The sequence below is a fragment of the Lonchura striata genome, chromosome Z, assembly GCF_050655825.1.
Source record: "Lonchura striata isolate lonStrDom1 chromosome Z, ASM5065582v1, whole genome shotgun sequence".
Lineage (NCBI taxonomy): Eukaryota > Metazoa > Chordata > Aves > Passeriformes > Estrildidae > Lonchura > Lonchura striata.
Window position 1 is genome coordinate 40,759,402 of NC_140740.1, and position 23,899 is coordinate 40,783,300.

Genomic DNA, 23,899 nt, shown 5'->3' on the forward strand with positions numbered 1-23,899 from the left:
ATTCAGCTTAGCTCAGAGTTGGACTATGTCCATCAGAGAAGGCAACAGCACAGGCTAATGTTTACACTATATGCACGTTTTGATTTACAATCCCTTTCATCCAGTTCTTTTTGCTCAAAATTGCACATTTGTGGGATGTTGTGTTCTAAACGTCAAATTGCAGACCGAGAAATGCATTATGCATTAAAAACCCGGAACAAAGATGTGACAGAAAGTACTACTTCTGTAGTGATTTGTGTTGTCCAGCTTGACTGCAATTAACATCTACTTCCATAGAGTCCAGTATCTTAAGTTTGGCCGCTCCTGAGTTAGAGTGATAAAGGCTGAACTCCAATTCATGTGATGAACATTTATTTTGGCTTTGGAAAACCAAAAGTTGTTTCCTTTCCACATAAGGTCATCTCGGAGTATCGACACACACTGTACCACACTTAATCTCAGAGCTCTTTCCCAGCACTGTGCCTGTCCCTCTCTCCCAGTGCTGCTTCATTTCCAGCTCCCGTCACCACCAATAATGTTCAAGCCAGCAAAAATATTCAAGTTTTCAGAGTACAAGTTACACACTGGCAATTGTGGTATTTAAATATTTTACTTTGATCTAGTAAATACGTTATCAAATCTGCTGCTCGGTTTCTGTCAATGGTTGCAGTTTTCTAAGCCATTCTATGAACTGCAAATTAAAACACAGAAGCTGAGATTGACCACAGACCCAATTCTGCCAAAAAGTACCACAAACACAAGAAGTTTGAAATGTTATAGACAAGTATGCGTAGCTTGCTTGAAACTATTTACTCATTTGAAAAATTTTCCAAAGCTTTCATATCGCTAGATAATTGGTGGTATTTTGATCAGAGGGTAACCAGAGAGTTGGATCACTCAGTGTGCAGCCCCTTCCCCTTGTGGTATGTAGAGACCCTCCTACCTCATTAACAGATGTTTCAGGGAGATGTTGATGTACAGGCAGGACAAAGATGGTACATACATCCTTGGTGGTGCAGGGAGTTGATGTGATAATATACAAGGGAAAGGGAAGAAAGGGAACAGGATCCAGGCAAAGAATCCTGCATTTTAGGTAAATATACAGCAAGGAGAAGGAGGTCAGGACAGCCAAGGCAATTATTTCTTGATGCTCTGATTGAGTTACACCAACTTATCTCCCTAATGTTTGATGTTCAAACCCTCTCAAGATAATCCATATTTACTCTTTGTTCACTCAACCTTAACTTACCCCATTAATCCCATCCCCTCCACAGTGCCCATTTGTCAAAGGCACCCAAACATCCTTCCTACCTCCTCTTTATCAGCTAGAGAAGGGCAACATTTTCAGTGCGCTGTGACTGTTCTCAACTGCCTTGTGGGAGGTTTCAAGGCTGTTTCCCTTCCCTCCACAGCACCCAGCTTAAGGCACCCACTCCTGGTTTGTTCTCTGTGATTCCCTCCAAGCAGGCAGAGATAGCCAGGCTACACTGCCACACATGTCACACATCAGGATGTGTAAGGCCACCACAGCCCTCCCTCCTCCCTGACTTCCCATTACACCTCTTCAGCACACCAACCAGCAACTGGGCTGGAGAGCAAAGAGAAACAGTTGACATAGTGTAATTAAAAAATTCGAGTGTTTCATTAATCAGAACTGTTACCCTCATGTACTCAAGCAGAAATACCAGCTGCCCCGACTCACACACTGCTTTCCATCACCTGCTGTGTCTCTGCCTTTGATTCCCCAGACAGAGCACCAGCCTCTGCTAAGCCAGAACCACAGAAAACTGTTTATATTGGCTTTCAGTAGCCACATAACCACCCTTTTTGGAGTTTGCCTGGACAGCACCAGCCTTCTCTAGATCACTGGAGAAAAACACTCAGAAAATTACTCTTAAGAGCAACTGCGGCTGGACAGATGAATTCCCCCACACTTCCTCTCACTGATTTCCTACCAGATATCTCTCTCTATATATAAATATATATGTGTATATATATGGGGGGACATCAGGGTTTAGCAAAGACATGACAAGCACCTCACTGTTCTCCTGAGACTTTGCTACAGACCTATTTCCTCCACAGAGGTCACGATTCCCTCCTCCAGGGCAGCAGGGAAAGCTGTGCTGCCCTGACTGCCTGGCTCCCAGCACGTGTACCACAGAAGCAGCAATTACAGGTGGTAGCTGGAGCAAGAGAACCACAGGGTGGAGAGCTCAAAAGAGCACCACACTCAGATTCCACCTCAAGGTCATACACTGTGTTTTTAATAGACTTAAGTAACTTAGCATGCTTTAAGAGAAACATTTTAAATGTAGCATTTGCTTCCTGTTCCAAGGAACATTACTGTTTGTACTTAAATTTTTAGCTTGGAGAGTGGAAATAGTACAGCCCTTGCCTGTAAGAAGCTATTACTCTGTCTGATGCTTGACAAGTACCAGAGAATATCAAAAACCTAATAAAATCTCTGGGAAGAGGAATGAAAAGAAATTTTACATTCTTTAAGGGATGCTCAAGGGTTCAAAGATTTACTTACTCATTTACTTTTAAAAGCTAGAATTACTTGTCAGGGAAACCAAAAGTCAAACAGGACTGACTTTTGCCATCTTGACACACAAGTTTTTTTTAAGCTTTTTAAGTGTTGTTGGGTACTTTGCGCTGGTTTAAAGTGCACAGCTAGTTACAACCATGACCTAGCTTAACTAAGTTATTACAGTTATAGATTCACCAAGGTACTGATAAACTTTGAAGAAAGTTGCCTTGCTAGACAGTTAACAAACTAGAACATAAATACACTTTGATGCTGCTTAACAAAGGTGGAAGCAATGCAACCCCAAAAATAAATTTTAAAATTTAAAAAAAATAGACAAAGAAATCAATACAAGTCTTTCAGAAAGTGGCCTTTGTTGTCCAATAACCTCCAGGCAAAGAAAGTTCCAGAAGTGGAAGCGGGGAAATAGTTAAAACATTACGACTCTGCTCAGTCCATCTTATTTTCGCATTTAAAAAGGAACCAGTAGCACAGTTTTATATTCCCCTCGGATGGCTGTGTGGCTCGGAGCCACATCTGCAACCCATTAGATGTCAGCAGCACAAGGGGAACCCTTGTGCTAGATATGCAACGAGCAACTTGAGCGTCCTTCTCATACAAAACACATTTTCCCACCAGAGGAACACACTACCCAAGGTAAACAAAGACGCAAAGAAAACCCTGGAGAAGCGCACAACTGGGGCCTCTGCACCCCTTGTTTTTCCAAGGGTTACTCTCCAACAGCTCACACGAATTCAAAAGTCGTTGCAGGAAGAGCAAAAGGGGAAAAAAACAAAAACAAAACCAAAAAAACCCCAACAGGTTACAGAAGCGCCGGGAAAGACAAAGCGCCCCCGAGTCGCTCCGCCGCTCTCGGGGGTGCTGCGGCGCCGCGGAGCGCGGGCAGCGGAGGGCAGGGGCTGCGGCGGGGGCAGGCGGCGCGGCGGCGGCACGGGACCGTCCCGGAGCGGCGCAGCCCCGCCCGCGCCCCGGCCGCCGGGCCGGGACCGCCCCTCCCCGCGGCGCCGGGCCGCCCCCCGCCCGCACGGCACGCGCTCACCTGGGCGAGGCTGGGCCCCTCGCGGCCTCCCCGGCGGGGGCAGCGGCCAGGGCATGGGCGGCCGGAGGAGCCGGAGCCGCGAGAGCAGCCGGAGCGGCCGGGAAGCGCCGGGAAGCGCCGGGAATGTCACCGGGGCCGCCGCGCCGTCACTTCCGCCCGCCGCGCCGAGCGCCCCCGCGGCCGCCCGCGCCGCACAGCGACCCCGCGCGGCCGGAGCGGGAACGGCGGGAGCGCCGCCAGCCCCGGGGCTGCGGGACGGCCCCGGCGCGGCCCCGTGTGCCCGTGTGCCCGTGTCCCCGTGTGCCTGTGTCCCTGTGTCCCTGTGTCCCCGTGTGCCCGTGTGCCCGTGTCCCCGTGTGCCTGTGACTCTGTGTGCCTGTGTCCCTGTGTCCCCGTGTGCCCGTGTCCCCGTGTGCCCGTGTGCCCGTGTGCCCCTGTCCCTGTGTCCCTGTGTCCCCGTGTGCCCGTGTGCCCGTGTCCCCGTGTGCCTGTGACTCTGTGTCCCTGTGTCCCCGTGTGCCCGTGTCCCCGTGTGCCTGTGTCCCTGTGTGCCCGTGTCCCTGTGTCCCTGTGTCCCTGTGTCCCCGTGTCCCCGTGTGCCTGTGTCCCTGTGTGCCCGTGTCCCTGTGTCCCTGTGTCCCCGTGTCCCCGTGTGCCTGTGTCCCTGTGTGCCCGTGTCCCTGTGTCCCTGTGTCCCCGTGTGCCCGTGTCCCCGTGTGCCTGTGTCCCTGTGTGCCCGTGTCCCTGTGTCCCTGTGTCCCCGTGTCCCCGTGTGCCCGTGTCCCCGTGTGCCTGTGTCCCTGTGTCCCCGTGTCCCCGTGTGCCCGTGTGCCCGTGTGCCCGTGTGCCTGTGTGCCCGTGTGCCCGTGTGCCCGTGTCCCTGTGTCCCTGTGTCCCTGTGTCCCTGTGTCCCCGTGTGCCCGTGTCCCCGTGTGCCTGTGACTCTGTATGCCTGTGTCCCTGTGTGCCCGTGTCCCTGTGTCCCTGTGTCCCTGTGTCCCTGTGTCCCCGTGTGCCCGTGTCCCCGTGTGCCTGTGTCCCTGTGTGCCCGTGTCCCTGTGTCCCTGTGTCCCCGTGTGCCCGTGTCCCCGTGTGCCTGTGTCCCTGTGTGCCCGTGTCCCTGTGTCCCTGTGTCCCTGTGTGCCTGTGACTTGTGCCCCTGCCCCCTTATGCCTGTGACTCTGTGTCCCTGTGCCCCTGCCCTCATGTGCCTGTGACTCTGTGTGCTTGTGCCCCCGTGACTCTGTGTCCCTGTGCCCCTGTCCCTGTGTCCCTGTGTCTCTATGCCCCTGTATCTCTGTCCCCGTGTCCGTGTCACCGTGTCCCTGTCGTCATGTACTTTTGTCTCTATGTCTCTGTAGCCCTGTCCCCGTGTCCCTGTGTCTCTCTCTCCCCATGCCCCTACCCCCATGTCCATGTCCCTGTCCTCCTTTGTCCCTCAGTCCCTGTGTCCCTATCCCTGTGTCTCTATATCTCTATGTCCCTGTATCCCTATGTCCGTCCCTGTGTCCCTGAGTCCCCATTTCCCTGTGTCCTTGCCCCCATGTCTGTGTCCCTGTCCCTCCGTCCCTCTGTTCCTGTCCCCTTGTACCTGTGTCCCTTGGTTCCTGTCCCCATGTGCCTGTATTCCTGTGTTTCTACGTCACTGTACACCTGTCACCATGTCCCTGTCCCCATGTCCCTGTGTCCTTGTATCCCTATGTCTGTGTCCTGGGGTCCCCGTTTCCATGTGTCCCCATGCTCCTGCCCCCATGTCTGTCCCTCTGTCCCCATGTCCCTGTCCCCTTGTCCCCAGGACCCTGTCCCCGTGTGCCTGTATCCCTGTGTCACTATGTTCCTGTGTCCCTGCCCCTGTGTGCCTGTGTCCCTGTGTCTCTATGTCCCTGTGTCCCTGTGTCTCTATGTCCCTGTATCCCTGTCCCCATGTCCCCATCCCCGTCTTCCTGTAAGCCTGTGTCTTTATATCCCTATGTCCCCGTGTCCCTGTTCCTAGGCTCATGTGCCTGTGTCCCTGACCCTCTGCAACTGTGTCTCTGCATCCCTGTGTCCTTGTGTCCCTATGTCCCTTCCTCATGTACCCCTGACCCTATTTCCCTGTCCCTGTGTGTGCCTATGTCCCTGTATCTCTATGTCCTTGCAGCTCCATGTCCCTGCGTCTCTGGGTCCCTGTGTCCCTATGTCATGTCCTGGTGTCCCCATGTCCCTGTTTGCATATGTGCCTGTGTCCCTGTGTGCCCATATCCCTGTGTGCCTGTGTCCCCTTGCTACAGTCTCTATGTCTCTGTCTCTGTATCTGTGTCCCTATGTGCTTGTGTCCCTGTGTCAGTGGGCTTCTATCACCATTCCTGTGTCACTGGGTCACTGTCACTGTGTGCCTGTGCCCCTGCTCCTGTATCAGTGTCACTGTGTCCCTGTCCACCTATGTCCAAGTTCCTAGTCACTGTCCCTGTTTCACCAGCCTTGTGTCCCTGTGTCACTGTCAGTGTACCTGTCACTATCACTGTCCCTGTCACTGTCACTATGTCCCTGTCCCTATCATTGTCCCTTGTCACTGACTCTGTCCCTGTCAGACATATCCCCCAGCACCCCTCACACACTCCGAATACGTTCTCCCTTCGATACCAATCATGGCAATCCTGCACTCCTTGAGACCACAGAATCCCGGGATCTTTGGTTTTGGAAGGCACCTCTGTAGATCCCGAGCCCCGAGGGCTGTGGGGGGGGAAGCGTGTGGTGTAATCAGAGCGACTTAGTAATGCCCTCTTTAATCATTGTAATGCCCTCGTTAAACACCGTCCCGGTGTTTCTGCATCCCGCGGCGTGTCCTGCACAGCTGCAGGCGTCATCCCTGAGACTCGGAAACGTGGCAGGAAATAATTCCAGCAAGGTCCGTAAGTCCTGATATGTTGGGAACACCTGGGAGATTCGGAAGTTAAGCATTCACCGTAGAGCTGCTCATGGCACAGACTCAGTCCCAGAGCCGATAGCAAGGAAATGTGTGAGAAGTCTACCCGCACCACCACCCAAATCGTGGGCATGGACTCAGGAAAAAGAGGCATCATGCCACCTCAGAAGCATTTATCATATTAGGAGAGATTAAGAGATTTAGCTAGAAGCAGAACCACACATTCAGGGATCCACAATTATTTTTTAAACCAGTACTTTGTGAAGTGTTTCTCACCAAATATCTAAAAGAATTTTCTCGTCAAGGAAGGTGAACACATTATTTGTGGTGTCAGCATGAAGGAAAGCACTAACAAAATCTGTACTTGAGCAAATACAAAACCTTCCCCGTGTTGGGCTGCAGGCAGAATCCAGAGCCTGCTCTGATTTCCTGCATGGCTTGAATCAATAGCTTTCACCACCCAACAGCTGCTTCTGGAGGGGAAAAACATTCAGAACTTGTATTTCCAGGAGGGGGGAACACATCCAGAACCTGTATTTCTAGGGAATAATGTGCTTTGGCAGCACAGCTCCTGAAAGACACCTAGAGGACACCACATAGCTCTCAGGCATTGGGACACAGCAGCCGGGAACAGGCAGAGCAGTTTTGGACGGAGTACAGGAAAGCATAAGGATAGGCAAGGGCAGTGAGCATCTGCCTTGGATTTGCAGGAAGAGTGGTACATGGGAAAAAGCTCCAAGACTCCAGGGCTGAAGGAACCAGCAGGCTGGAGGCCTTACAAAAGGCAGGAAAAGGAATGCTGACTGCCCTAAGTACCACAGAATTAGTAAACTGAGTTGGGAGACACCAGACATTTGTAAATGTCTGGATGAAGCAAGTGGCATCAAGGGAGAAGGCTGGGGATACATTAATTATTTTAATGGGGTGAAATTACAGAAGGGCATGTCTAAGCTGAGAATCCATGTGGAAAGCTTTTAAATGGAGAACCACAGGTTGGAAAAACAATCTCCCTAAGGGGAGTCGTGAAAGCTTTATTGCCTGAGATTTTAAATGACAGATTAGGGGAAATACCAAGGGACTCATTCTGAAACTTCAGGGAGATTGCACTGAAAGATTAAGAAGGGAAGAGGAAAGGCTGGAGGTGGTGCTGGCTCCAGGAATTTTGGGAGTACAGCCCAGCACATCTTCTAGGCTCCTCTGGCTCCATGTTATCATTCTTTGACTGTATCTGCCAGGAGTGCAATGATTTCAGTGTTAGTTACCGGACAAGGACGTGATAGGAACTCATCAGCCAGGAATAAACATGATTGAGCAAAGGGAATCTCAGTCCTTCCCCAAGGACAATGGGAGGAAATCAACTTAGTCCTGGAGTGTGACCTTGAGCCACATTCTCTTATGAAAGTAAACCCTGCTCCCTTCTCTTTCCCCAGCCCCAGACCTAAAGTTTCCCTCCACCTCCAGGCTATAGAATGACTTTTCAAGAGCTCATCTCAGAGGCATCCATAGACACATTACTAAGCATCCTCTGCAAAGGAAGCTTCACCTTCCAAGCAATATTTAAACAACACCATTTTCCAAGTCTCTGAAATCCCAGGTGTGGTGCTGAGAACCAGCCAAGCCATCCCCCTGCTGCTCTGGAGGTCACCCAGGCTCCCCTGCAGCACAGTAGTGGCCAAACAGAAACCATGGAAAAGGTGTCCAGAACACCATGGTGTTCATCCACCCCCAAGGAACAGCCAGAGTCTCCTTGGCATGGAAAAGAAATAAAATATTTCCTCACTGCTAGGTTTTATCAGCCAACATAATCTAATTAACCAGCACAGCTGTTTCATTAGCATTAGAGACATATTTATCAAGGGGCTAGAGGAAGCATTTATTAGATTAGTTTGCACTTTTGGAGTTGCTGGATGTTTTTTACTAGAGTTTATGCAGTTCAGGACAGTGCAGTGCTGAAGGACTTCAAGGGAGAGAGAGGCAGCTCCATGTCCTTCCATGTAGGTGGTACCTGGCAAAGACGGTAATCATACACACTCTCATTGGTAAAAGCCTCTGCTTACTCACATGGGGTATTTTTCTCTAGAATAAATATTTGTGATTTGGAGAAGGAGAAACACAGCATAGTGCTGAAATTCTTTAGAGAAGTGAGCATTTAACAAAATAAGTAATGTTTCTGAAGCTACTAACAAGCTACTAAGCGACTGCTTGCTTGCAGGCAAAGTGAAGAATTTCCTGCAAGGTCACAGAGACTAGGATCACTATTGTTTCACTGCTGACCATGTACTTCAAAAATTCAAATAATAGCTTAGAAATACAAAACATTTCCCAGACCTCTATGACCTATTCATTTCTAAATTTGAAGCATCTTTTACACACTTACCATTTGACACATAAAAGTTTGCTTATAAGTACCCAAAACAGCATTGAGGATCAAAGTACTTGGAGTGTTTTACTGGAGGTGTTACCAAATGCAACCGGCTCACTTTTAAAATTAATATTGAAACTAAATGGTTTTAGTTATTTTTAATTAAAGACCAAAGGACTTATATAAATGAAAGGAGATTTTTGAATAGTTTCAGTCAAAGGAAGACTGGAAGGAACAACAACAGTCAGAGGAAGACTGGAAAGGAACCACAATGAAATGTTTGCAACAGATGGAGTATTTCTATAGAACTAGCCAAAATATACAGCTAAATGAGATTCCAGCCCCACCTCTTGATTCAATGCATTTAAAGTAAAAAGATATATATGTCAGCTTAGAGGCCCTAAATTTGCCTGATGGATTCTGTATTTCTCTAGCATTGCATTTTAATTATTCTGAGTTTAGTATCTGAATGTTTTCTTTTAAATAGATTTACAATACTATGCTAGTCTGCAGATGATTTTTTTTTCCCTAAAGGAGTTATTATTTTGCATATTGGCCTGGTGAGAACAGTATGTCAATTTTGGTAAAATGTGTATGAGTTTTTGCTTGAGGCTGATCCCCATTTTTCACATCTAGTTCATAATTTTAATGACTTTTTGTGTGTGTGTTTTTGGTGGGGTTTTTTATTTTTTTTTTTTCCATTTTGTTTTGTTAGGGTTTTTGGTTTTTTGTTTTTGTTTTTTCCGGGTGTAATTCCTCATGTTTTCCAGGAGGAGGAATTGAGTACACAGCAATAAAACACAAACATCTCTTGTACATCTTTGTGAAAATGGAATTTCTGCAGCTCAGCCTGGCTTTGCATCTGTTGTCATCTTGCAGGTGTTAACACAGGTGTCTCCAAAACTCAGTCCGGGAGCTCAGACTGGAGCAGCTGATGTCTTCTGCAGGGACAATGTAGCAGTGGAGGCCTCCCCAGCCTCATGTCCCTCTCAGTTGGGTGATTATTCCATATTATCCAACAGCCAAGGGTCCAGCTGGCAGCCACCCTCTGTGATTCTCATGAAAACACTCAACAGCTGCCAGGGCAGAGGGGGAAGCCCAGAATCAGAGGTTTTCTAAGCCAGCCTGGTGTGCTCCTGTCTCGGCAGGACTTCAGCAATCTGTTCCTCCTCCACCATCCCACCCCCACATGGGAAAAGCTGGTCTGTCCCAAAATACCAGAAGGAAAGGGTTCCCTCAAGGCACTCTGCCCATGTGAAACCAAAGAGCTGAGAAACCTTCCCAAAGGGCTCCACAAATCTCGTTTATTTGACTTTTCCCGATTTCCAACCAAGAGCTGGGCAGTCAGACCTGACAGCTGTCCGCTGATTTAGGCTGCATGCACTGGGGACGGCTCAGCTGTGACACATGGCGCAGATGCAGCTGCTGGGGATTTTTTTTCCTCCTTGAGTTTCCAGTACTAGGAAGCAACACGTGGCTGTGTTTGGGCAGCTCTCCAGACAGTTTGGCGCTGCTGCTCTCTAGATTCAGGCTCTTCAGGTGCTGTGAAATAGCAGCAGCTGGGGAGCGGTGCAGCTGCTCCATGGGCGCAGGGAGAACAGCCGCAGGCTGCACAACTGGTGCAGCACTTCATGATGAGGTGGAGCCATGGAAGTGCCAGAGTGCCCAGGAAATCCTCCCAAGCCTGGAGTTATGGCTACACGTGTGAGATAAAAAGTCTTCTCCTAATCTTAGCTGACTTAAGTCTTGAGGCTCTCATTAAAAATTAGGGCTGGTAGAACTCTCAAGCCCTCATCTATCCTGTCTTTGTATCCCAAAGAGTGATCAACACTCCCTCACATTTTAAACACTCGAGCAAATAATTTCTAACTTGCTTTTAAGAGCTTCCAATGATTAAGATTTCTCCATTTCCAGGCTATGACCTCCAGTGACTTACACAGGCTTTCTTGTTAGACCATTCTTTGATGTCTACTCAGCCATGTTCTGATGTCTTCCAAGATGACAACTTCTTTCCCCTACCACAACAGGAAAATCAGATTATATATTGTTCTTTCCAAGTTCAAACACCATTCCCATGGGTTTTGTGTAGGTTTTATTCGTCAGCTGTAGCTGTACCTGTAATCATCCCTGCACTATGCTGCCTGCTCCAAATTTCACATCAGTTACCCCTGAGGTAATTTCTCTTGAGCCAGTTTAGCCCATGAATTTTCCACTTGCTTTTGCCCTCATTTCCTACCCCAGAAGAAATGAAGACAAATAGCCCCAAAACTAAGGCAACTCACCTGTTCCTCACAGCTTGATTTAAACACCTGGAACTAAACAGCAACTCCTTCTGCTGTATAAAAAAGGCTGGAGATTCCCATGGGCAGTGGCTCTCTGGGCATCTCTCTGCTCTTCCCAGGGGAAAAAAGGAGAGGACAAGGTCACACTTGTGGTGTTTTATTGAAAACCAGTATAATTTTGAATGTCTCTTCTTGCAGATCAGTGTAAAATCAACTTTTGCAGTGAAGCAACAGTTGTCATGGCCATAATCTCTTGCAATTCCAATTGCAAACAGATTATCACTGAGAACACCACTCTTTGCCTGGATGCTTTCCAGAACAAACAGGCCCATGCTCAATGTCCCCAGGTGCTACCACTGTTGTTATATTTTGCTTTTTCCCTATCCTATACAGGAGATTTTTTCCCTCCTATACAGGAAATTTTCTAATTTTTTGCTTTGGTATCAAATGGCTTCTAAAATCTGGAGCGTGCAAACCACTTTATAAAGTGCGGAAGGCTGGTGTGAGGACAGCATGGAAATAAGAGGGCTAAGGGAACCCTGGAGGAAGATGACATTTGAAGTAGAATTGTTAATCTGACTTCAAAATCTTCAGGTCCCACAGGGGTTCTGTAAAAATACTGTTTTCAGATCTAGAAAGGTCTGTGTGAGGTTTTTGTTTTGTTTTGTTTGAAAACTATGCACTATCCATAGAGCTGCTTTACAGGTATGTATCACAGAGTGAAAAATAACTCATAAAGTCAACAGCAAGTTTGGAGGCTATTTAATGAAAAATAGGTGAAGTTTACAAACAGAAGGCCAACGGAGAGAAGAACAAAGCAGAAACCTGCCAAGGTACAAGTAAGAATTCTGAAGTGCACATTGCTAGAGCAAGTAAGTAGGCAACAGAAGGAAAATCATGTTCCATGTAGGCCACTTCAGGTGAGCTGGGGTTTGCTGGGCTATGTCAGCTCGAAAGGCACAGCCTCAATCTCCCTTGTGAGCTCTTCATCCAAGGCTTTCTACCAGGAGAGAAAACAAGAGGAATCAGGGACCACGAGACAGCTTCCACACACACACTGCTGGTAAACAAACACATCTGCAGTGATCAAACCCTGGGAGGTTGTCAGCAGTGAGGGATTAACGCCAGTTGAACTGGATGGACTCCTCACTGCAAAGGGCAGACAGCCACAGGGAAACCTCCAAACAAAGGCGGGCTGGACAAGCTCAGCTGCCTTTACTCTGTGCCCCAATGTGATTTTGGACACATCCCAACTCAGAGGTCCTCCCCAGAGGTGAGCATTCTGACCTCAGAACAGTCTTAGGCTGGTAAAGGGAGCTTGTACTCCTGAATCTAAAACAAGTGGTCTACCAACCCAGGCAGTCTCACCTGAAAATGTGCAAAATGCTCCTACCTAGATGTGATTTTTGATCACAGGTTTAAGGCTTACCACTTGTGCTTTACAAGCAAGCAGGCAGTAGCCCCAAGGAACAAAAACATGTTTTATGGGGCTCAACGTGGCCCAGATCACTCTGGAAAGCTAACTGTGAACTTCCCAAACAGCTTTATGGTGTTTGGCTCAACAGCCACACCTGCAGATTACACAAACATGGAGGAAATGGGCACTATGTTTTACAGGGGAACGTCCCCATTGCAGTCTACAAGGCACAAGTTGACTAAAATAAGTCTGGAGCCCTCTGAGAGTTCAGGAAGAGCAAGGAAGCTTCTGAGGCCTACAGTGAGTGAATAAACATTCCAATAGGCAAAATTCATTGGGATATAGCTACCTAATCTTCACTGATATCACTGTGCCCAACCGCATTTGCAGCTCAGATATCACAATTTTCTCCTGATCAGTATCTACAACTTCTGCCTCATCAAGTTTCCCCATGAGAACATTAAGAATACAGTCTAAGGTGGGAAAATCTGTAATCAATTAATACATATTCCTGGAAAGATAAAAAAACTCTTACAAGTTTTCTTCTCTCTTCTTCAACCATCACTTGTGCCAAGGGAATGCTCTAATGAGAGAAAATGGCATAAAAATCAGCATTTCATCAAGAAACAAGAGTCCTTGCACCTTTACAAGAATCTAATTACGAGCCTCAGGTGAATTAATGGACAATTAATGCAATTTTGTGTACGCACTTCACATGCAGAAGGTATTGCCATTAAGTCTAGTGTTGGTTTGGTTTGGGCAATCATGCATTTTTCAAAAGTCTGGTATGGCCTAAAGTCTAAACAAACCCCTTCATCTTAAGCAACTTTCCAAACCTACCAATCAAGGGACTTGATTTCAAGCATATTTATACAAAAATTTTCCAAAGCACAATAAGTTTGCAATGATAAACCTCCCTCCCCTTCTTCTGCCTGCACCAGGGGCTCTCCCTGTCTCCACTGACAGCAAGGCTGGAGGAGGGAACTGGAGAACCTAATCCCATTTGAATGTCCTGTCCACTTGAAGGAAGGAGAAAGCTGCCTCTTGTAAGAATATGGATTAAACAGACCAACAGTACCACCTTTCTAGGCACAGCTTTTTTTTTTTTTTTTCTAGGAGTAAGACATCAGTGTTTGTATGAGGGAGACAAGAAACTTGCATTTTCATAGAGCTGAGTACCCAGCATCCTCAAGAGAAATCAAAGAACATTATGGAGCAGCCAGTTTAGGGGACAAAACCTACATTTGGCTATTTCTTCAGGATCCTCAAGATCCTGTTCAGAACTCCAAACTCTGCACCACATGCTGTGTCCACCATATTGACAGCCTGATAACAGTTACTAAAGTACTGGTAAATCTTACAAAGTTGATTATACTAGGGGATTCCTGTTCTTCTATATTTCTTTGTCCAATTTCCAGCTAATTCACCTGAATGCTAATTTACCCAGAAAATCTGTCTACTTTGTTAGAACAAAGTTTGCCTGACAAGAAAACTTAATTTCTCGGCTTTGATTAATAAATAGAGATCAAGTCTTTGGTTTTCATCATTAACAGACCTGTAGGACATCTACCAGTCCACCAAAGGGATCACAACAATATCCCCTACATTCTGAAGTCCACTAAAATTAACCTGATGGCAGATACAATGTAACAGTGGAATAAATAGTTACAGGAGGTAAATCATGATATGATGCCCGTTCCATCTTCAATGGCTCATTTTTTTTACGCAGTGCAGCCAGTTCCTGCAGAGGGAGAAAGGTAGATCATATTCTAGGGAATTATTTGTAGAATTGATGGAAATGAGTGAGACAGATCCACAGTTACCTACAACATTTCAGAATTTGAGAGCTTTCATCCTCTATAAAACACATGGAAAACCAAAGTTTTGCAGACACAGCAGCAAAAAGACTCTCCCCTGTGCTTATCAAGTGGAAACAATTTCTTTCTGGGGCTGCAAACTGGGTACCTTCCACAGTCCTGAACTCTTTTCAAATAATCCAAGTTAAATAAAAAAGATAAACTATTTTGTGCTGCCAATTTCACTGATGTCTTGGCAAAGGAGTTCTATGAATGTCAGGGAGTCAAACCGTACCTTATGCTTGGGCTCTAGAAGATGATAAGCCTAGCAAATTTGCCTGTTGCTTTTTGGATACAAAATTTCAACAAAAATTAGCGCCGGTCAGTACCCCCGTGCAGCACTGGGCAATGTGAGTGAGCACTGCCACCCAGTGCTGGTTGGTGAGAACCACAACAGAGAAACCAGGAAATCTATTTTCACTGCTCCACTCGAAAACATAAAGGAAAAATAAAGGAAAAGATAGCAAAAGTAATGAGGAGAAAGACTGATTCAAGACAATAACAAGACAATAACAGCAAAAAATATGAAGATGTGTTGAGTGCACAGCACAAAGCTGTAAAATCTGTGGTTAATAATTCAAGGAATGTGCTTTTTCTTTAGCATATGTTCCACTAGGCTTACAATAAAGCTGAATAATGTTATATTTAAAGACACAACAAAAAACAAAATAGCACACAGTGATTCTGTATTTGGGTTTCATTTGACCTTATCCCCTTGTTTGGAAGTGTTTGGAAGATATTTATTTCACACAAAATAGAAAGAATCACATGGGTGATTCTATCTATCTATCAAGAAACTGCAATACACAGGTAGCCATGTAATGGGATATAGTCCACAGAAAATCCACTCTGTTTTTAACATGGATCAGAAATAAAGGTGGCAGATCTGTTTGCAGTGGCAGGGAATATATTCAGTGGAAATTCTGCAGTAGACACCTCTAGGAGAGATAAACCCACCCAAAAGAGCCCAGTACATGGGAATCCACCTACAGAATTTTTATTTGTGCTTTCTTTGGCCATTAAGATTTGTTCAGGCAACCAAACAGCAAACTACAATTCCTGAAAGCACGCAACAAGCAAACCTGGCCTGTCCCACTGAAGCAACATCCCACTTATATCCAAAAACCTACCTCAGACAATTTCATGAGTGCCTCATGTGTCAGGGATTGATCCAACCCCCTGGCAACAAGCTGATCCTGCAAACAGGAAAGGGCACAAAATGCAACAAGAAGGAGAAAGATTTCACCATTTCCTTCTGTTTATATCTAAACAGGCAGGGAAGAATGCAGCTTGTCCACAGCAGAAACATGTGCTATTGGAGCCACAATTATAGCTGGTGTACAAAATGAGGTGCTGCTAAAATTTGTATTAAGAATAACAAGTCTTTCCAGAAAAGCAGTGGGAGAATGGCACACAACAAGACTGAAGAAAGATACCCAGGAAAATGTCAATTGTAATATAACATTTTCCATCTCATGTTTGTCAAGGTATCAGGTATGGCTTTATTTTAGACATAAAGTAACCTGCCAGAGTTTCTCAGGGAATGAGGAGAGAGCACTGTACTGACCACAGGATGCATTGAGGAAATATCAGCAGGGACAACTGAACTAAATTCACATGTTGTCATGTTAACTCAAGAGTCCCCAGTACTGGAGTTTAGGAAGCTTATGGAATGCCTCTGTAACTACAAATTTGGGCTCAACCAATCACAGTGATCCCATAACAGTGTCATGTAAGAAAATTCTTTCCACCTACCTCAGCATCGCTGATCCTTATTCTCATATCCTTACACTTAGCTTCCAGGAATTTCATGTTCTTGGATTGAGCCTCAGCTTTGGCCTTTTGTACTTCCTGCGATTTCTCCAGTTTTTCAATATCCCTTAAAAAATAATACAAAAAGAAAAAAACTGTTACATTCAAAGATGTATCAGTATACAAATACTGATAAATACTGTTACTTATCTATGCTCAAACCCTGCAATACAACCAACACAAGGAAGAAAATGGAGAAAACCTCATATTTCCCTGTGAGATTTTCCAATGGAAACATATAGAGCTGTTACCTCCAGAACCCCACAGACCAGGGAAAATAGTGGCAAAAAGGAAAGCCATATGCCTAAAAGCAAAGGATAATAATCTTGTACATAGTTCCCTAACTCACTTAGAGACCTGTTACACAAGCTAAACCTCATATCAAGAGGAGGCAAACCTACACAAAGCACATAGGAATATCTTTTACAAATCCAATTAACATTTTAAAAGACAAAAAACAAACAAACAAAAAAAACACACACAAAAAAAAAACCACTCCACAAATAATTAGACTGGAAGGGAGCTGTGGAGAGCATGTGAGCCAACATCCACTCAAGGCTGGGGTTGATCATGCTGTGCTTGGTAAAGCACTCCAGACTACATCCTCCAGGGGATGGACTTGACACTGATTTTTTTTAGTTATTACAATTATTATGTCTTCTACATACTGGTTAAGGGACCTTCTTACCTGAGAATGGTTTTTGTTTTGCCTCCCTCAGTCTGACTACGGAGGCCATGCTAAATGTGCTAAGAAACTCAGATTTGTCTCCAGCCTCAGACAAAAGCAGCTGGTGGAAGATGGAAACTTGTATCTGAAAACAGCTTATAGATCACTTTTGCTTTGAAAAGAATAGGTTTGATGCTTTCCCAGATCTCTTTTGACTACAGCAAATATCCATAACATATGGGTTTTAATAGATACTTCCAAATATTTAGAATTGGAGATGTGTCAAATGCCTTAAAATTCAGTTTCCTTGTTAGTTACCACAACCAATGTTGCCCAAGACAGTGATCACCAGTATTACTTTAATCTTTCCCTCTTCCTCATCCATTACTCACTTCTCTAATCGCTTTTCCATCATCAGTGCTGAAGTTAGTTTTTCCTTGAGAGTCTTATATTTCAGTTCCATTTCTTCGTTTTCTGATTTTGTTTCATACAGTTCCAAGGTCATGTCATCGATGGCACAGTAGAAGCTGGTGAAGAGAGAATCAGTGGGAATGCTTAGAAGTCAGCTCTTCTGAAAGTCAGAGTAATTGTTACTCTTTTCTCCTCTTTCTCCACATTTTAAATGAATTACTTTCTTTCCTCTTCATGTTATGGCAGGAGTAAATTTAAATAAGATGCTAAGGGAATTTGCTTTCCATAACTATCACAGATTTCCACATGGAAGGGAAAACAGCCCAGCAACCTGAGTAAGAGTAAGTGAACAACAACTGGCACTCTGGTGAATAAAACCACCACATGCTCCACTCCTGTCTTGCCTCACTGCCTTTGAGAGAAACTTTATTCAGTCCCTGAAAATGCATGGTTACAAGATGTGTCCAGTAGCATCTGAGTATCTTCCTCTTCCCAAGTGGCCCAAAGCTCTCCCCCCTCCAGCTCAGAAAGAGAGATGTAAGAGCCAAGATCCTAAATATCACATAAAAATTGGATTCCAAGGCATATTTTGCCATTCTAACTGCAATTGCTGCACTGCCATGGGCTAAAGCCATGCTAGGGAGAGCGGCCCAAGGAGACCAGACTAACAGATGCCATTTCTCCATGGCAGAGACAATCTCCTCGCATGAACTGAGACCAGATGAGACAAAGATGAGGAGCTGAGGCTGGAAGATCAGTCACAGTTCCCAGTCTTTGCCTAAGCAGTAGGAACACTGCTGTAGCCTGGGATACCTGGCACAACAGTCCAACTGGCAACAGCCTGCAGCTACTGACCACAAAATCATGAGAAAAAGGAGAGATTTAACTCTATCCCAGGCCCTTCCAAAGCTGCCCAAGGGGTGAAAAATAAGCCTGACAAATAAGATTCCTAGTGCCAAGTTTGAAGCTGCTGATGCAAAACAACAGAGGAAAACAGCACAGACCCTCACCACGAATACAGATTGTGAAGAATTACCTGCTAAGAGACGTGTCCTCCACTTCAAGTTCCACAGCACTTTCTACCAGGTCAGAGAGGTCTTTTGTGGCCTCTTCGGACAGACTGCCCTTAGAAAGACCCAGGCTTTTTTCAAGAATATCCTTCCAGTAGTCAGCTGGAAAATATATACAACCCAATGTAGTGATTTTTTTAATATTACTGTTCTTTTATGGAACTCTTCAAAGCCAGAACCCAATCCAACACTGGGAACTTGGCTACCTGCCTGTTGTTGGAGGAAAAAGAGACACTTTTAAAAAAGGCTTACTCATGTCAAACTGCTGACACATCTCTATTTGTCAAACAAATTCAGTGTATAAAGGGAGAAAGCACTGCTCCACTCCCTCCCTGACCAGTCTGTCTGACATCAGACAAACAAGAGCTCACCCTTGTGCTACAGCGATGAGCACCTGCAGGTCACCTCCCCACAAAGCTCAGCCTGAGCCTTGTTCATGGCAAAGCCACGAAATCTGCCTCCATCATTTTTTGTTTGGTGGTAAGGCACTTGAAGGAAGAAAAGCCAAACATGTTTCCTTTCAAAAACATCTTAATGTGTACTATGTACTATGTGTACTATGCCTGCTTTTGCACAGAAAAATAAAATTCCTTCCTGAGAAAAGCCTGTGAAGTGACAGTCCTTTATTATATGTGTTAAAAACATACTATGGTCCCCTGAACCACTCACTTGCTCAAAAAAACCCAAACAAATTATAAAATAGTCACTCTAGGCAGCTTCAGCACTACTTAATCATCTCAATGTTGTTTCAGACTCCTCCAGGGCTTTCCTTAACAGTGGCTTAGCACCAGCTCAGACTCTTGAATGAGCTGCAGGGACACTTTCTTCTATCCAGGCGCTGTTGCATCCAGCTCAGCAGACTAGGAGGTTTTAGCAATTAACCTGCTTGTCCACATTTATGTCTTGCTCAAGATAGCTTAAAAAATTGTCCTTGACCAATCTTACGTCACTGTAAGTTGTAGTAAAAATCACATTAAAAAAAAAAAAAAAAGCTGAGTCTGTTTTGATTACATATATTTATATACATTCCTAAGTTTTTAACAAATACAATCTTCAGGATCACTCAGAACAGCCTGACTCAGGTGGAACTGAGAAATGGAGCTTCAAACTCACCTTCTGCTTCATACTTGGATGTCTGGTCCTTCATGTCCTCTATCAGCAACATAACATCCCTGTCTGTCTCTTCATTGAACTCCATAACTTCATGCAAAATATCCACTGTCCTTTCATTCACCTCATATACTGGAATAGGCACATTCTCATATAATTTCTTTAGCCATAAAGTAACCTGCCAGAGAAGGGAGACAAAAGAGCAAGCAATCATGTGAAATGACAGAAAATAGCTGATACACGTGAAAAATGTAAATCAGTGCAAACTCTGCATTCCTGAAGAGCAACTTCTACGTCAGTCCAGGAGGTATGGGTGGGAAAAGGGGAGAAAAAATTTTTTTCCTCTTCTTTAAACACCGTCTGTTGAGAAGACTATATTATATCCTTTTTAATCTCCATCATTTCTTTGGACACCTGCCTATCTCCATGTAATAAAATTTTGCCTTTTTATTCATGTGACCTGCTGGCTAGAGACGTAACAACCCAAGAGATGTTAATTGGGTGTTGGGAAGAATGGTGAACACTGTGTTAAAGCATGTGGGGTAAAAGTGCCTGAGACATCACTGGGAACAGTCTCTCTTACAGGAGAGTGGGAGAGAGCCACCACAATGTGCAGCCACAAGCCCTGCAAAGCAGCTGTACCATTGGAAAAAGGGTCAGAAATAAGAGATCAACACAGTGGTCTCAGGAAGGGCTGTGATTGTGGCTGGAAAAGCCCTCCAGGGTCATTGTGTCCAACCATTCCCACAGCACTGCCCAGCCCAGCCCAGCACTGCCCAAGTTCCCAGCTGCCATATTCATACGGCCTGTAAATCCATCCAGAGATGGGGACTCCACACTACTGTGGGCAACTGTGCCAGGCCTGGACAACCCTTTGTGTGAAGAAATTTTCCCTAATATCCAACCTAATTAGATTAGAAAGGTTAGATATGACCAGTAATGACTGAAAAACATGGAAGTTCTGTTGTGGACAGGCTTAGAAAGAAAACTTTAAAATAACAAAAAGGAGGCAGGTTGATTAAAAAAAAAAAAGCCTGTTTATTACAGAACAAACAACTGGAATCAAAGCCTCCGGCTAGTCCAGAGACTGTTTCAACAACTTAGTAACTAAACAATTGTAACCTAGGAGTGTTTCCTAGAAAACCCTGAGGAAAGAGCTGTGTGTCAGACACCCCAAGCCTTTTAAAGTTTCCTTCAATGAGCTGATTGGAACGCCCAACATCCACGCTGTGATAGGTCTATTTTGTAGTCTCTGACTGGCTTATAACTTGGGTCATCCTGGACCAATCATTTTGCCATTGTTGTTGCTAATTGGCTCTCCTCCAATCTTGGCTTAAGTTGTGGCTGTGCCTCATGATGTAATGTATTCTGGAACTTTGTCATTTTATGAAGATTACCACTCCATCTCCTCCCTGGTTCCACCCCCGCCGTTGGACACGTACAACCACCCTTGGCTGTTAATATAACTATTTCTGCATTTGTAACATGTATCTATAGCATCCTAATTGCAACCTGTTACTTGTACTCACTACACCCAACCTTTATCACACTTCTGTTACTTGTATTAAAACCACTGACCTTCTAATCACAGTTTGTTACTTGTATTAACAACATTTAACCTTGCATACATTGTTATTTACATGCCCCAAAAGTTCCAATTTTATTTTCGTTCACAACAGTTCTACACCACGTAAGGAACATAAATTCTTGCATAAGCCTGCCTAATAAACCTGACGGAGAATGAATGCAGCTATTTATACTATAACTTTAAGTGTGTTTTTTCTCCTAGCACCTCCTCCCTCATCCTGCTGCCGTACCGGCACCTCAGCAACCTACACAAGCAGCAATGGAGAAAACCTCCGCACCACAAGACGCAAACAGCACGAACAATATGTATGTGTGTATGTGTGTGTGTGTGTGTGTATGTGTGTGTGCCTGTGTGTGTGTGCGTGCAGAGAACCGTGGTGAGAGGAGAAAGCGACCCCGCCGGGCCCGGTTACCCGTGTGAGCTTCTCCTGGAAGGGATCGCCGCCCGCAGCTCCCGCCGCCGCCATCCCGCCCGGAGCCTGACGGGAGTGGGCGGGGCGGCGCAGGGCCGCGGGGTTACACCGGGGGGGGAGTAGTGATGGAAAAAGTGTTTAACAGTGAATCGGGATGTTGAACGCTCTGAACCGAGCCGGCTCCCACTTAAGGGAGGATGTTAAAAAACGCCAAGCGAACCCCAACAACATAAAAACCAAAGAGAAGAGATGCAAGAGGAAGACATCGAAAAATACAGCAGAAACCTGCCTGTTGGGACAGAGGAGCTGGAAAGGGAAAGCACCCTTTGGGAAAGGCCCTGGGGGTGCCGGTGCCAGCAGCTGGACACGAGCCCAGGGTGCCCGGGGGGCAAGAGGCCAATGGCCCCTGGGCTGCCCCAGCCAGGGTGTGACACAGCCCCAGGGCAGTGCCCGTCCCTGTGCTGGCACTGCTGGGGCACCTCCAGTGCTGGGGACAGCTCTGGGCCTCAGGCCAAGGGAGACACGGAGGGGCTGGAGCGTGTCCAGGGCAGGGAACGGAGCTGGGGAAGGGGCTGGAGCCCCAGGAGGGGCTGAGGGAGCTGGAAAGGGGCTCAGCCTGGAGAAAAGGAGGCTCAGGGGGGACCTTGTGGCTCTGCACATCCCCCTGCCAGGAGGGGACAGCTGGGGGAGTCGGGCTCTGCTCCCAGGGAACAGGGACAGGAGGAGAGGGAATGGTCTCCAGCTATGAGCGGGAGATTTAGATTGGAAATTCAGAAAATAGTCTTCGCAAAAAGGGGTGTGAAGCCCTGGCCCAGGGAAGTAGTGGTATAAGTTCTTAACATCCATGTGGTTTGGTTTTGTTTTGTTGTTTTTTTTTTTTTTTTTTCCAAGGCACCTTTACAGAAATTTAAGTGATTTCTGAAACAATCAGCATGGAAAGGATTGGTGAAGAATTACATTTCATAAACACATGCCAAAGTAGCTAAGGATTTTTCACTTAACCTTTTCAATTCCCAGAAGGGGAATCCATGGGAATCTGTGGTTTTACCAATCTCTCTGGATTAGCAGATCAATCACACTGGGCTTGAGTTTCAGCACTGAATCCTGTCTCACATATGAGACATAAAATCATCCCCAGCTGGAGATTGAAGGACTTGGGGGGAGAGGGGGGGGATTCTGCCCCTGTGCTCAGGTGAGACCCCACCTGCAGAGCTGCCTCCAGCCATCACAACAGCACATCAACAGCACAAGGACATGGAGCTGCTGGAGCCAGACCAGAGGAGGCCACGGAGCAGCTGCCAGGGCTGGAGCCCCTCTGCTCTGGAGCCAGCCTGGCAGAGCTGGAGCTGTTCACCTGCACAAGAGAAGGCTCCAGGGAGAGCTCAGAGCCCCTGCCAGGGCCTCAAGGGGCTCCAGGAGAGCTGCAGAGGGACTGGGGACAAGGCAGGGAGGGACAGGACACAGGGAATGGCTTCCACTGCCAGAGGGCAGGGACAGATGGGATATTGGGAAGGAATTGCTGGCTGGGAGGGTGGGCAGGCACACAGGGTGCCCCAAAGCAGCTGTGGATGCCCCAGCCTTGGAATTGTTCTGGCCCAGGTTGGAAGGGTCTTGGTGTGGTGTTCAACCCTTTAGGGGAATGGAGCATCTAAGGTGCTTGTGGTCAAAAGGAATGACAAAATTCAGAGTGCTCACAAAAGTTTTCCAAGTTATATTACACACTTGGCATGGAAATTAATGGTAGTCTCTGACCTCCTCATGTAACACCAGGGCAGTAGGTTCTGGATAAAGGGGTAGGGTGAAAGGGAAGAAAGCAGGATTAAAGAGTGGGAAAAAGGAAGAAGGAGATCACCAGGCTTAGTTCCAGTGTTGATCTGGCTGGTGTAATGTCTAGGGTCCTGGGTGCCTGCACATAAGGTCTTTGTGGGGGCACCTTTTTTAGATGAGTTTCCCTGCCCTAGAGGTTACTTTCTCACTTTCTATGCAAATTTATAATCTATAGTTCCTTTTTCTAGACCTTTCTGAAAATGAGTTGGAGGACTTCAAGGGTCTCTGGTGTCTTGATTCCTGTACAGTCTTAAGACTGCTTCTTGGCTTCATTGCTGTGCTGTGCTGTGCTGTGTTTGTCTCCAGGAACTAGAACAAGGATGTTTATCCCAGATAAATGCTGCCCTATCTCTGAATGGTCCCTTCTCCTGTTCTTCCTCACAGCTGTGTTTTTTACCAACAAACCTTGATCTTGTTACCAACAATCCTTGGTTGGCTCCACAGTTATCCAGCTACAGGTGTCTGAGGCCCACAACCTCTTATCTTCTGGGCTTCTATACTCGGGGCAATCAGATTTAATCCATGAAACAGCAGCTAACAAGCAAGCTCTAAGTAATGTTCATGTGTTAAGAGAAAGCAAATTACTTGTTGGTGGAATTCTCTTGTCAAACTTG

The 23,899-nt window shown here is 46.1% G+C and overlaps 2 protein-coding genes and 1 pseudogene across 4 annotated transcripts in view; 1 reads left to right on the forward strand and 2 right to left on the reverse strand.

The window, feature by feature from the left end:
* ARK2N (arkadia (RNF111) N-terminal like PKA signaling regulator 2N) overlaps positions 1-3,736 on the reverse strand; it is a 43,948-nt gene extending 40,212 nt beyond the window's left edge. Inside the window, exon 1 of one of the 2 annotated variants that reach the window (XM_021538906.3) lies at positions 3,567-3,705. The gene's annotated coding sequence lies outside the window, so the exon portion shown is untranslated. Of the gene's footprint in view, positions 1-3,566 lie in introns of both variants that reach the window. The other variant, XM_077790096.2, reaches the window with a different exon arrangement.
* A 373-nt stretch (positions 3,737-4,109) lies between these two features.
* On the forward strand, positions 4,110-4,745 carry LOC146763786 (uncharacterized; annotated as a pseudogene).
* A 7,115-nt stretch (positions 4,746-11,860) lies between these two features.
* On the reverse strand, positions 11,861-21,526 carry HAUS1 (HAUS augmin like complex subunit 1). Of its 2 annotated transcripts, XM_021538884.4 has the most exons (9): positions 21,459-21,526; positions 19,462-19,636; positions 18,315-18,450; positions 17,260-17,394; positions 16,144-16,267; positions 15,519-15,584; positions 14,202-14,273; positions 13,068-13,115; positions 11,861-12,115 (listed from the first exon to the last, which is right to left on the reverse strand). In XM_021538884.4, exons 1-9 carry the CDS (start codon positions 21,510-21,512, stop codon positions 12,056-12,058), a joined length of 870 nt encoding a protein of 289 aa, XP_021394559.2. In that variant the 5' UTR covers positions 21,513-21,526; the 3' UTR covers positions 11,861-12,055. The 2 variants fall into 2 exon arrangements, with proteins under 2 accessions (XP_021394559.2, XP_085423640.1); XM_085567514.1 differs by lacking the exon at positions 14,202-14,273.
* Between the last annotated feature and the right edge of the window lie 2,373 nt (positions 21,527-23,899).